Consider the following 15,066-nt stretch of genomic DNA (forward strand, 5'->3'; position numbering starts at 1 on the left):
AGATAGCTATGCGACCTAGAGTCGTGCGATGGTGATTGCCTTGTCGGTGAAGAACAAGTTAGGGTTTATCAATGGTTCAATTCCATGATCGATAGGTGATGAATCTCTTCTTAATGCTTGGATCAGGAATAATAACATAGTCATATCTTGGATTCTTAACTTTGTCTAAGGAGATTTCTCCAAGTGTTATACACTTCGAGTCAGCACACAATATCTGGATAGATCTCAAAGAGGTATCAATAGAGCAATGGTCCTAGGATCTTCTAGCTAAAGTGAGAATTGATGAACCTAACTCAGGGTTCATTGTCTGTAAGTGCTTATTTCACCAAACTCAAAACTATTTGGGATGTACTTGGTAATTTTAGGCCTGTATGTACATATGGAAATTGTTCATGTGGTGGTACTAGGGCACTTCCAAATCATTATCACATGGAATATATGATGTCTTTTGTAATGGGATTGAATGATTCTTTTGCTCAAGTTCGAGGTTAGTTACTCTTAATGGATCCTATCCCTCCCATTAATAAAGTTTTTGCTCTAATTTCTCAAGAAGAAAATCAAAGGAATGTTGTTAGTCAGGCTGCTGGGAATGATTCTGCATTGTTCAATGTTAAACATGATGCGAATAAATCTAGTCATGGTCAGTTTTCAAAGAAAGAAAGGCCATTATGCACACACTATGGATATCATGGTCAGACCATTGACTATAAAAGTGCTATAAGTTGCATGGTTAACCCCCGAGATATAAACTCAAGTAGAAGAACCCTAGTCAAATGAATCATAATCAAGTGAATTCTTCTATAGTTAGCCAAGTGTCTAAGATTCATCATAATTTATCTAACAGTAATCAGGTCATGGGAAACTTTATGTAGTCATTGAACCTTACACAATAACAGCACCTGTTGACCATTCTGAGCACTCACCTTAGGGCAGCTAAGACATGGGCAGAACTTGATGCTCCTCCAGATCAAGCATCAGGTACCTGTTTCTCTCTCTCTGTTAGTCAAGTACTTAGCAATCCTAGGTATTGGATAGTGGATTCAGGGGCCACGAGTCATATATGCTTCAATCATTCTTCTTTTGATCACTTGAGGTCTATTTAGAACACCTATATTACACTGTTTGATCACTCTCGGATTTCTATATCATATGCTAGGAATGTGAAGCTTGGTCACTATCTAGTGCTTAAAAATGTCTTAAATGTGCCTCAGTTCAAGTTTAACTTGATTTCTGTGAGTGCACTAGCAGAGGAAAATCATATGAGTCTTAGTTTCTTTTCTAGACATGTATTATCCAGGATATCCAACACTCAAAGATGATTGGCAAGGGTAGTCTTCAAGAAGGTTTATATATCATTAATGTTGCCTCTCTTGATTCTATATGTTAGCCAGTAGATAGTACATGTACTTCTACTAGTCATATGGCTCATGCTGTAAGTAAACATACCTAGCATAGTAGACTTACACATATTTCTTTTCATAAGATGAAAAAATTGAAAGATTTGTTGAACTATGAGAACACTCAGGTTGTTTCTTGTTTAACATGTCCCTTAGCCAAATAGAGAAGATTATCTTTTGTTTCCAACAATCATTTATCCCAGCATGCTTTTGATCTTGTTCATTGTGACACTTGGGGGCCATATTATGTACCAACATATGTTGGTTATAGATATTTCCTTACTTTGGTTGATGACTGTACACGGTTTACTTGGATTTTCTTGATGAGTCAAAAATCTGATGCTAGGAGTATTGTTTCCAAGTTTTTCTCTATGGTAGAGACACAATTTAACACAAGAGTGAAGAAATTTAAATCAAACAATGCCCCTAAACTAAAATTTCATGATTATTTTGCTACCAAGGGGGTGATCCATCAATTTTCTTGTGTGGAAAGACCTGAGCAAAATTCAGTAGTTGAACGTAAACATCAACACCTCCTTAGTGTAGCTAGGGCACTGTTGTTTCAATCTCGAGTTCCTATTCAATTTTGGGGTGATTGCATTCTAATTGCTACCTTGTTGATCAATAGAACTCCTACCCCCTATTTTGAAGTATCAATCTCCTTACCATCTCCTTTATCAAACTCCTATCGATTATGATTCTTTTCGAATATTTGGTAGTCTTTCTTTTGCTTCTACATTGATTTCTCATAGGGAAAAATTTCATCCTTATGCTGCTGCTTGTGTCTTTATTGGATACCCTCCTAAAATGAAAGGCTACAAGCTTTATGATATTGTTACTAAAAATATCTATGTCTTGAGATGTTGTATTTCATGAGAATGTTTTCTGTTAGAATTTGTATTAGTCTAGCTATTTAGTCTCTGTGTAGGGTTGTGTTCTCAGTTGGGGAATAATTGTATGCTTATATTTTGTGTTTAGAATACAACGGTAATAACTAACTTAAAGATATTTTCGGATAGACCTTGTATTTCCAAATATTTCATTTCAGTCCTTAAGTTGTAACCGTCTCTATATCTTATAAATAGAGGCGGATAGGTTCTTGGGTAGTATGAGATTTTCAGCGATTCATTCATTGTTTTCTGTCTTGCGAGAGTTCTAGAGGATAGAGAGAGAGCAAAGGCTCGGTCCTTGTATTCTTTAGAGGTGAGGCTATTGATTCATAGCTAGGTGTAAGAGAGAGGGAATTGTTGTATGAAGGCTTCGACAGTCTGGATGTAGGGCATTTTTATGCCTAAACCAAGATAAGTTCTTAACTCTCTTATTTCTATTATTGCTTTGTAATTTGTTCAATTTCTATTTCTATCGGGTGAGGGTTGGGTGTGAGATAGTGTCTTTTATTGCGAGGAAACCGATCCAAGATTCAATATTTTCCCTTTTCATTCTGTCAGTTCTCCTACTGAAATGGTGGATCCTTTCCCCGATTTAGTCCTACCCAAATCTAATCCTGATTTGTCTTACTCTTTTGCATCCTTCTCCGAACATGTTCCCCATGTTCTTCCTTTAGCTCTAGCTGGGGCTTCTTCTCCTAATCCCACTTCTATTCCTTCTCTTCCAGTTCGTAGATCTTCTCAAATCAGTTTGCCTCCTTATCTACAGGATTTTCATTGTCATTTGTTGACCAATACACCTCTTCCCCTTTCTAAATCCTCCTATCATTTGAACCATTACATGTCTTATTCCAATTTGTCTACCCCTCACAGAGCTTTTCTTCTCAATGTTTCTTCTAATTTTGAAATCCAATATTATCATCAAGCAATGCACTATGCTCACTGGAGAGATGCTATGACAGTTGAATTGGATGCTATGCATATGAATCATACTTGGTCTGTTACTACCTTGTCGCATGATAAGCATGCTATTGGGTGTAAATGGGTTTACAAGATTAAATATAAGTCTAATGGTTCTATTGAAAGGCATAAAGCTCGATTAGTGGCTAAAGGGTATACCCAACAAGAAAAAATGGACTTCTTTGATACTTTTTCCCTAGTTGCCAAGTTAGTCACTGTCAAGGTGCTTCTTGCTTTGGCTTGCATTCATAAATGGTCTCTTGTTCAGCTTGATGTTAATAATACATTTCTCAATGGTGATCTCTTAGAGGAAGTTTATATGGACGCTCCCCTCAGTTATAAGCCTCGGGTTGCTACTCCTACTCAGGGGAAGAGATTGGTGTGTAGACTTCATAAGTCCATATATGGGCTTAAACAAGCTTCGAGGCAGTAGTTTTCTAAGTTTTCTACTACTCTTATTAAGCATGGTTTCCATCAGTCTAAGTTTGATTATTCTCTCTTTATTAAGGGTATTGGTTCCTCTTTTGTGGCACTTCTTGTTTATGTTGATGATATCATCATCACGAGTTCTGACCTTGCAGCTATAATCTCTCTTAAGTCCTTTCTTCACAGTCAGTTAAAGCTCAAGGATCTTGGCCGCTTGAGGTATTTTCTTGAACTTGAAATTGCTCAATCTGCCAAATGTATCTTCTTTTCTCAAAGGCATTACACTTTGCAACTTCTTGAGGACACTGGTTTCCTATCTAGTAAACCAGCTACTTTACCTATGGTTCCTAATGTCAAACTAAGTTCCTTTGATGGTGAGTTACTTGAGGATGCCTCTTAGGCGTCTTATTGGCCGGCTGCTTTACTTGACTATTTCTCAGCCTGATATCACATTTGTTGTTCATAAACTCGGTCAATATGTATCTCAGCCCAGAAAACCTCACCTTGATGCAACACATCATCTTTTGCAATATCTTAAGGCTGCTCCTGACCAAGGGTTATTCTTTTCTGCAGCTTCTTCCTTGCAAATTCGTGCTTTTTCTGATGCTAATTGGGGTTCATGTCTGGATTCTAGGCGGTCTGTCACAGGCTTTTGCATTTTTCTAGGGGAGTCTTTAGTCTCATGGAAGGCTAAAAAGCAAGGGACTGTCTCTCAATCGTTTGTTGAAGCTGAGTATTGAGATCTCGCATCTACAGCTAGTGAGATTGTGTGGCTTAATCAACTTCTCACTGATTTTCAGGTTTCTCCTATAACCTCCTACTTAGCTCTTTTGCGACAATCAAGCAACCGTCCACATTGCTTCCAATCCGGTTTTTCATGAATGCACCAAGCACATCGAGTTAGATTGCTACTTTGTTCAAGACAAGTTGGCAGATGGCGTTTTCAAGCTTCTCCCTATTTGCACCCAACATCAGCTGGCAGATGTGCTCACCAAGCTGTTCAAGGCTGCCCAACTGTTCCCTTTACGAGCCAAGATGGCCATCCTTAATGTTCATAGTCCATCTTGAGGGGGAGTATTAGAGTTTATATACGCTTTGTTAATTGTTTGTAATTCTTTGTTGTGCAGTTAGGAGTTAGTTGTTGTAGAGCAGAGTACTACTGCTCTGTTATTTGTATTTATACGGCTTGCTCGACTTTGTTTCTCATAATGAGAATTGAGGTATTATTTTACGTCCTTTGTCTCAATAATGTTATTGGCATGTTATGTTACAGCAGTAAAACCAAACATGTTACAGCAGAGAATTCAAATAGAACTTTCGCTATGGAGGCTCTGTTGAGTTCAGTACGACCAACTTTTAAGATTTCAAAAGAGAATTGACAAACTCTAGAAGACATTGCTACTTGACCATAAGTATATGGAGTTAACTGATGCAATGAACAATTCAGGGGCAAGGTGTAATTAGATGGAAAATGTGAAGGTGTAATTGTAATTAAAAACTATGAGAGTACAATTTAACACAATCTAAAAAAGTATGCAAGAAGTCCAAGAAAATCCTTAACTAAACAAATTTTACAAGTTTCCGACAAAGCGATAATTGACAATTAGAAAGAATGATGAGAGGATTTGCTTGCTTCATATACTGATAAAAGAGAGAGAAAGGAACGGGGAATCTTGCTCTAGAATCAAATATTTTCTTTCTACATAACTTATTCTCTGTTTTCAATTGACCATGGAAACTTAGCTCTTGCTTTTACAATGGTAAGAATGTAATCATTAAAACTACATGGTACTCCCTCCTTTCTTTTTTCTTAATCAAACTAAAAGAGAAACCACCTTCCATTGTCTTGGACAGTTCACCCATCTTTCCATATTCAAAACTATTGTCTTGGACTAGAATATCAGTGAAGATATCTTCACCATAGCTTAGAACAGAATGTGTGTCATTATCAAGGAAATTATGCACCTTTTCACAGCACCTCAACTGGACAAGCAAACTACCTTCCTGGAGCAGATTTTTGGTTTAGACCACCTAAAGTGCCCAGCTGTCCTCTACTTTTAATTCCATAAATTAGACCACCTTTTCACTACTCCATTTGCACAAGAAACACCAATCTAAAGCAATCTGCTTAATTTTGCATAAGTTTTGTCTATAGTAGGGATAGGCCCAAGCAAAAGTGGTTACGCTAGGAGGGGCCCCTGCTCTCCAAAAGGCTTACGATTTTAAAGTAGAAGCTGCATGGTGGCAAAGAGACCCATTATAAAGTGAACAGAAATGGTCTGCCCTCACTGGATGCCAAACCCAACAGTCTTCCCTTTGACTAGAAGTCAAATGAAAATAATGGAGGCCATAGAAAGCTATCAAGGAGGCTAAGAGCTTCCATTATCAGAATGAGAAGGAAAAGTGATCAAGGATCACCTTGCCTAAACCTCTACCTGTCAAAATCATCTTTGGAATGATGCTATTTGCAGGCACAGAAAAACCAACTGAGAAATAAAGCAATGAATCCAACCCTTCTACTTAAGACCTAAGACACGCAAAAGAAAAACTCAACACACATAATGGTAAACCTTCTTAATATCTACTATGCAAAGAAGTACAGGTGCTAGATTTTCAACTCCCTGGCCCCTCCCTTTTTTTTTTGGAATGAGACACTCATAGCTCTTCTCAAAGCGACCAATTCAAAGAAAGCCAGCAAATCAACATCAAATTTAAAACATCAGTTATCAGTTTCTGAATAAGTAAGATATACTTAAGTTCTTGTATTAAAATAATATAAAAAATATTGAAAAGACTCTTAATGTCTTACCTAGATCCCAGATGAGCTCTTGCACATCTACTCAAAAATGAAGACTTTAAGGTGCAATTGATGCCCTGTTTTTTTAAACAGAATCCAATAGAAAGAAAGCATAATTATGCCTAAAAATCAAGGCAAAACTAATTTAGAATAACAGAAGCATAGATCCAAAAGCTCTGACCAAGCTTGACGACATCTGACAGCCTCTTGCCGGACTGCTCTTTTTGGGTCATCGAGAGAATTTGATATAGCTCGTAGCACCTGAAAAAATTAAAAGGAAAAAACGCACGCATGCATCACAATGCTGAGAGATGCTAGATGCATTGGATCAACAAGATAGTATTGAAGACACTTGAGAAAAATGTTCTCTACTGTTTCAATATTTTCCAGTAGATTTACAACATTTGTTGTAAGGTTAAAAAGAAACAAACTACTAGTCTTACAAGTTCCACAAATGGAAAAACAGAGAAGACATACAAAGAGCCAGTAGCTGATTGCCATTTGATATGACAGCTAACCTGAGTTCTCAGGGGGTATATCCTTGCATGGGGCAGAGTAGACATTGCAACAAGACACTGAATTGCTGTCTCTCGAACAAGCTGAACAGAATATAAAATTTTGAAGAAAATTAGTGCTCAAGCTCAGTAATAAATTTAAGCAATTTATGCATAAAATGTTGTAAACACAAATAACTACACATGCATGTTGGCTGGACGGCAGAATATAGATTTCAAATATATGTCATGCACACCATCCTAGAATGGTTTCCACCAAGAATCTGAACACCACTTCACATATTTAGAAGAGGCCATGTAAAGTCAATATACACTAAGTATCCGAACACCACTTCACATATTTAGAAGAGTCCGTGTAAAGTCAATATAGCAAAAGTTCTCTCTCTCTCTCATGCATTCATGTGTGCATATATAAGAACACAGATACACACCAACAAATAATATTTTCCAACTCTAACCAGATTCAAGTTTGGGTGATGACCATCTGCAGCAGCTCATTAAATGTTTAAAATGCGCACTTTCTACCTAAATCTAGATTGGTGAAAAATGCATTGCTGAATGATCTATAGTGGTCAGCATAAAATGAGGCATTTGAAGTGAAAAGCAGGATACAAAAAGTTGGACTAGAAAAGAATGAATGAGTCAGACACAAAGTGCAGGTTCAGAACTATTCCTATATAAATCAAATCTTATAATAGAACTGCAATATAGATCAAATCCTAGACCAATAATATTGAGTTCCTGCATTAATGTCTTATACCATCATATGGGGGTAAAATGTAAGCCTGATAAGGTGGTTAATAATAATATGTGCATTCTCTACAACAGCTTCTTGTCCTGCATCCACAATTAAAAAAAAAAAAAGAGAAATTAGTCATAAAATTTGGCTGGACAATGAAATTCAGGAATGGACGAAAAAAAAAAAAAAAAACGTAACAATCCAACAGGTGCATGACAACTTCATCAAATATGTTTCATAAGCCAGATGAGGTTGAGCGTGCCACCAAATAGGAACTTATTGGAATTTGACATGGAATAACGCCAGGAAGTTGTATTCCCATGCTTACAGTTATGAAATTGTATAAATATGTTTATTTTTATTCCAAGCATCTTTATGTTTCCACAATTTCATGTGTCTGAAGTGAGCTCGTGCAAAGAAGATGAAAACATGAACGTTTTAGGACCCAATGGCAGATATATTTTGGCTGGAAATGCATTGGAGACTTAGATGTATTTTCGCCTCATCGAAAAGTGTGAGATTAATAGTGCAGAAGTATTTTATGGCCTATTTATAAGAATGAGGAGCATAAATCAAAATTGAACAAATTATATTCAAATAAAGTTCCGAGTTGTATTATGAAACTTTGGAAGATAATGGTAGAGCAAGGATTAAGACTTGAGACATTAGTTTCACATCCAGGAGGTCAGCAATGGAGACTAATAGAAAGTTATAAAGGGGAAGAAAGATCTCCACATGATTTTTGAAACCTAGAATAAAGTGTATGACAGAGTAACTAAAGATTTATACAGTGGACTTAAGAAAGAAACATGGCACAAATAGATAGATTCAAGTGATTCAAACCAAATATGATGCAAGCTATGACCATAATGAAAACAGCTGTAGAAGAAACTTGTTATTTTCCTAGTACTCTTATATCACAGGTTTGTAATAAGCACTTGTATTTTGATTAGTCAAGAACAACTTGGTAATTTAAGACAAAAAGAGTAGATTTTACAAATTAATTTATTCTATTTTCTTTATTATTTCCTATTTTACATTTGTTTTCTGATTTCTTTGGCCAAATCTATATTTTTAATCTTATACTTTCACCTTTTTTTTCAAATGGCTACCTAAACTTTTCATTGTTTTGATTACACCCATGTACTTGCATTTTCGAGTCAATTTAACCCCTGAACTTTGACATTTTTTTCGTATGGCAACCTAAACTTTTCATTATTTGAATTGTACCTCTGTACCTGCATTTTCGAGTCAATTTAACCCCTATACTTTGACGTATAAAAAAAATAAGGGTAAAGTGAGATAAGTCAATTTAATCCTCCATTTGTTTTACACTTTAAAGTACTGGGATTAAATTGATTAGAAAATGCAAGTACATGGGTGTAATCAAAATAATGAAAAGTTCAAGTTACCACATGAAAAAAAAGGTCAAAGTACAAGGTTATATTGACTCAAAAATGCAGGTCCAGTGGTATAATTGAAACAATGAAAAGTTCGAGTGGCCATGTGAAAAAAACATAAAAGTACAAGGACAAAACTATGGGTTTGGCCAATTTCTTTTGTAGTATTTAGTAGTAGGATCCCTTAGAATCCTAATTGGAGTCAGATTATGGAATCCTAGTTAAGGTAGATTTTTATCTATTAGTAACCTATAAATAGTCCTTTAGGCTGTAATTGAAGGTGGCTTTGATTATTGACATTGATTTGAGTAATTGGGTTTGCTCTTGTGTTTTTGTTTTGGTTTCTACATCACTTAGTATGAACAAAGTGATATGTACTCTAGAATAAAGCATATGGAAGTGCCCCTATAGATTTGAAATGGTAGGCTTTGAAAAATAGATGCAACACAAATAGATATATTCAAGTGATTCAAGACATATATATGATGTAGCTATGACCATAACAAGAACAACTTAAGACAAACCTGGTTATTTTCCTGTTATTATAATTTTACATCAAGGGTACGGATTATTATCTTTTTGACTAGTTGTGGACAAATTGACTAGATATGCACACCAGAATAATTCATATGAAAGAGCCCCTATAGATTTAATATGACGGGCTTTGAAATAAAAGGGAAAATTTCACCTGGACCCGTGGTTTGGAACATTTTTACAGAGACCCTTTTTCAAACAACCCCTTCTATTAGTTTGGAGTTTAACGTCGTTGGCAAACTAATCAAAACAACACCACTTTCAATAAGTCTCAAAAGTTAAATTTAAACTACAGTGGGTCTTTATGAAACTAAACCTAAACCACAAGAGGTCTCTATAAAGCTAAACAGAAACCACAAAGGGTTTGTGTGGAATTTACCCTACTTTATTTTAATGTCATTACTCATTAGTAGCTTGACCTAACAAAAAGGGTTGTTAGAAAGAAAAGTAAACCACAGGGACCTCAAATACTAAATTTAAACTGCAAGAGGTCTCCATAAAAATGACATAAATCATAGGGGCCTAGTTGCAATTTAACCAAAAAGAATCATGACACAGATATATTCAAGTGATTCAAGACATAAATGATGGAGCTATGGCCACAACAAAGACAATTGCAGAAGAAACTGGTTATTTTCCTGTTACTGTAAGTTTACATCAGTAGTCTACATGAAGCAGTTACCTCTTTGATTATTTTGGAAAACTTGCCTAGATATATACACCAGAATAAGGTGTATGAAAGGGCCTCTATAGATCTAATATGGTAAGACTTTGAAAAAGAAACACAACACAAATAGATAGAATCAAGTGATCCAAGAAATGTACGATAGAGCTATGGCCAAAGGAAGACAACTGTAGAAGAAACTGGTTAATTTTCTGGTAAATAAGTTTACATCAAGGTCTTCATTAAGAACTTATCTTTTTGATTAGTCATGGCAAACCAGTGTTACCATGATTTGTCTCCTAGCAGCACACAGTGTTCCAGTAACAATCCTTCCCTTTTTGGGAATGATTCCATTCTTGAATGTTATATGTGGTGATCCATGCAGATCATAGATGAAGAACAGAGATAAAGCAAAAGCAGATCAGAGATTAAGAACAGGCAGTAGTGCAGGAGGAAGTGGATCCCACTATGCTGAAGAGGAAGAGTTGGAAAAGATGAGATGAACAGTTGTACTTGAAAAAGAAAATTCCCTACTCAGTCTTCATGGCTTTAGAATTAGATTACGTAGTTCTCTTTATTTCTATTTCTAACCCATGTTTACTTGAGTTGGGGGTCAACTAAACCATAAATCATTTATTTCCTCAATGAATTGGCCCATATGAGGCCCATTTCTTATTTCTGCAATCCTTTGATCTTCCTAATTAAAGGAAATAGAATTTATAAATCCATTAATGAAATCAAATAAGAAACCAAGTTCTAAATTTTTAGCAGGAAGCATTGCATTCCCATTAAACGTTCCCAATCCAGAGCAATCCCCACTCCAGGTAACTCTGGGGCAAACTGACTAGATATGTATCCTATGCGTTAATAATATTATTTTAATGGACGAAACAACAAAATTGTTAATGTTGAATTAGAATTTCAGGGAGTAACTTTAGACTCAAAAAAATTCTAGGATAAGCAAGAATGCAAGACTCCAAAATATGCAATATGCCACTTCAGCAAATTGTGAAGTGCAAGTACAAATTTGGTAATTTGTTGTAGGTGATCCCTCTTGCTCACCATGTGTCAGCCCCATAGATGACATGTATAGATGGGTACCACAGGTCTAGCACCAATGTCACAAGGTGACGCATGACTGACTCAGTTTGTGAAAACATGTCTGCACTTCCACCAAAATATCTTAAGGGCATACCTACTCAGTCAATGGACGTTCCAATACCTCCTTTAGCAAATAATCTCGAGATCCTGACAGGAGCCTGAAATGCTCCATCAAGATCCCTAGAGGAAGTGGCGGCTTGGAAGGCCAAGGCTATGCTTTCACCAAGCAATTTTCATGTTGAACAAGTAGCTGCGAGAGAAGATTACCCACAAGTTTTAATTGAAATCCTACAGGTAACATCACTGGTTATTATAATAATGAAATTAATATAACTGAAAGACAGGTCACTTCTGGAGGACATCAAGCCATTGTAAGAAACAGGCCAGTTTTGGAATATCCATTTCCACAGAACCTAATATTATTCAACTAAATTTTAGAACCCAACTGTAGAATCTCTTATTGCCCTAAAAACTCCAGAAAATCATTGTTTCCCAGAACAATCTTACATCAATAACTCATAGATCTAACAACATTCCTGAAGAAAACGCAAATAAGCATCTCTGATGGCACCAAATGCTCCATAATGATCATTGGAAGAGGGCAAACAATAAAAGAGAATAAAACACAGCAGTCACAAACCATGAGTCATTGATCACTATTTCTGAATTATCTAAATTATTTGACAGCAAACTGTTCCTTCCAAATGTATGTTACTCATTGCCCTCATCCAAAAGTTTCAGAGACCCAAAACTTGTATCTTACTATTTGAGGTAGCTATAATGTGAGTAAACTGTTGAGAGTAAAAATGATAATATAAAAAATAAACTTAACCCTCTATCTAACAACCTAAGCTTTTAGATGAAATGGTGGTTAGCAATTTTTAAACTATAAACAAAATGGATAATGAAGAATCATTGGTTCAGTTCATGCTGAGAATATTCAAGATCCTTTCTTCTAAAGAAATACAGCTGACAGAAGAATTAAAGTTCTATCTGAACCTCAGCAACCAAAGATATGTCCAGAATTAATTACTCACCCAGTTAGATGGGAATGGATAGCTAGCTAGATTTTGTCGTGCCATTTACACTGGTTGCTTTCCCAGTAAATTTAATCAAATAGCATTCATGCACGCATGCTCGATTGTTTGAAGTAGTGGAATAATCTTTGCAGATCAAATCTCCCTGTAGTGGTTGGCCCCAGAAGGAGAATAAGGAAGTTTCACTTCTACCCAAGAAAAAGCAAAACATGCAAGGCAGATTTTACTTATAGAAGTGAACTTATAAGGTGATTGGTTGACTACAGCTGACATCAGAGACTAGGAAATTCTTGATTTTGCTGGCCTCTTGAACATAAATATCTTGGACCTCTATATGGATATGTCCTCCATCAAGAGAAGGACTCTAAAGTCACATGAATATATATGCTCAAAATATGCAATAATGAAGGATCTAACAGAAGATAGGGGAGGCAATAGAATATATGACTTGCATGCATTGCAACAAGCAAATATGTATATGTGCAATAATACATAACCTATTAAGCTCACTGTCACAGCCTAAGCCTGACAATGATCTTCAGGAAGGCACACTCAAATACCAGAGAACATAATGTAGAATGAGAAAGAGAGAGAGAGAGAGAATACGAGAGAATGTTGAGAGGGAGAGAAAGAGTAGAATTCCCTTGAATATTCTCGATGCCCAATCCGTGAGGATCGTTGGGAATTTATACAAGTTGCCAAGAGGGTGGAACCTTGCCAAGGTAGATTCTACACTCTTCTATGGTTGTAACAACCCTCTACCACTTGCACGTGGATACCCCCTATGCTTAACAAACTTTATAACAGTAAAATTTACAACATTAAAAATTTAAAAATTCCATAAACCTTGATCCTTCTCATGACAATTCTCCCCCTCCTTACAAATTTCTTGTCCTCAAGAAATGCTGAGGAGGCTAGCAGACCTAAGAAATTGCTTGAACAAGTTGGGCAGATATTCCCAAGTATTGTTATCTGTAGGGTTGTTCTGCCATTTTACCAAAACCTAAATAAGTGGTGCCCCTTGCTTATACACTGCTCGCCTATCTATTATGGCTTCAGGTTCCACCACTTTGTTGATCTCCTTAGGAAGTAGGGGTGGTGCAAGACTCGCCTGTTGTGCACCCACAAATTTCTTCAAGAGAGAAACGTGAAACACAGGGTGAATATGTGATTCCTCTGGAAGCTATAGACGATAGGCCACCTTCCCAATCTTAGCGATTATGGGAAATGGCCCATAATACCTGGGGGCAAAGTTTGGACACTGGCCCTTGAGTGATAGACTTCAAATGAGGATACCTCAGCCTTAAATACACCTCCTCCCCTACTGCAAATTCTCTTGCTTCTCCTTCAGTCAGCAAACTATTTCATTCCATTCTAAGCTGATGCTAACTCGTACTTTAGCTGTTGTAATACCTTCTTCCTTTGCTGTAGATATTCTTCAACTGTTGCTACTGTAGTGTATTCTCCTACAGCTGGTAAAATGGGGGGTTTGTACCCAAATAGGGCCTCAAATGGGGACATTTTTGAGAGAGGTATGGTGGTTAGAATTATATCGCCATTGGGCCAAGGACAACCACCTATGCCAACCTTTAGGATGCAAGAGACAAACACATCTTAAGTAAGTTTCCAGGCTCTGGTTCACCCTCTTTATTTGCTCGTTAGATAAAGCCTTCATAAGCTCTAGCCACAAGAGACTAGTAAAGATCTTATCAAGATCTGAAATTATAGACTTAGGAATCCCATGCAATTTCACCACTTGATCTAGAAAAACACTAGCCACATCTTGGGCTGCATAGGGGTGAGTAAACCCTATAAAATGGGCAAATTTTGTTAGCCTATCCACAACCACTAGTATGCCGTCATTTCCTTCTGACTTAGGAAAACCTTTGATAAAATCCATAGATACACTAGCCCATGCTTGGTCAAGGATGGGTAGAGGTTGTAAGAGGCCCAAGTAAGCCACAGTCTCATACTTGCACCTCTTGTAGGTGTCACAAGCTTGCACAAACTCCTTTACGTCTGTTGTAAGCTTGGGCCAATAGAACAATTGCCTCACTCAAAGGTAAGTATTTTGGATTCTAGAATGCCCTCCATGGAGACTCATGTAGGGCCTGCAAAATTCTCTTCTTGAGATCTTCATTGTTCCCAATCACCAACTTGCCTTGAAACCTCAGCATGCCTTCCACCACCGTGTATCCATCTTCCTTACTATGACCAACAACCAATCTCTCCAACAATTCCCTTACCTTTTCATCTCCTTCATAGCTGGCTATTACTTCTTGGCACCACTCAGGAACTACAATAGTTATTGATGTTGAACTTCCTTCCTCGTGGCACCGTGAGAGTGTATTTGCTACCACGTTTTCCCTACCCTTTTTGTACTGTATAGCATAGTCCAATTCCACCAGCTCAGCCATTCCCTTTTTCTATAGTTAAGTACGTAATTTCTGTTATAATAGAAATTTCAACCTCTCGTAATCTGTCTTGATTATAAACGTGCCCCTCTAAATAATGTCTCCACTTTTCAACAACCATTAACACTACTAGAAACTCCTTCTCGCATATGCTGAGCCCCATGTGCCTAGGGCTCAATGTCTGGCTTAGGAATG

General features: G+C 36.9%; 1 protein-coding gene across 5 annotated transcripts in view; it reads right to left on the reverse strand.

Annotated features, from left to right (window-relative positions):
* The window catches only part of LOC127795046 (MMS19 nucleotide excision repair protein homolog), a 94,205-nt gene that overhangs the window by 1,010 nt on the left and 78,129 nt on the right, over positions 1–15,066 (reverse strand). For 2 of the 5 annotated variants that reach the window (XM_052326465.1, XM_052326468.1), the window contains 4 exons: positions 7,743–7,819; positions 6,945–7,066; positions 6,649–6,728; positions 6,480–6,544 (listed from right to left, as the gene is read on the reverse strand). In XM_052326465.1, the coding sequence (XP_052182425.1) occupies positions 6,507–6,544; positions 6,649–6,728; positions 6,945–7,066; positions 7,743–7,819 (317 nt within the window). In that variant the 3' untranslated portion in view covers positions 6,480–6,506. Of the gene's footprint in view, positions 1–6,479; positions 6,545–6,648; positions 6,729–6,944; positions 7,067–7,742; positions 7,820–9,859; positions 10,791–12,457; positions 12,603–15,066 lie in introns of those variants that run through there. The other 3 variants (XM_052326466.1, XR_008021733.1, XM_052326467.1) reach the window with 3 other exon arrangements.

The sequence above is a fragment of the Diospyros lotus genome, chromosome 2, assembly GCF_014633365.1.
Source record: "Diospyros lotus cultivar Yz01 chromosome 2, ASM1463336v1, whole genome shotgun sequence".
In the NCBI taxonomy this organism is placed as follows: Eukaryota; Viridiplantae; Streptophyta; class Magnoliopsida; order Ericales; family Ebenaceae; genus Diospyros; species Diospyros lotus.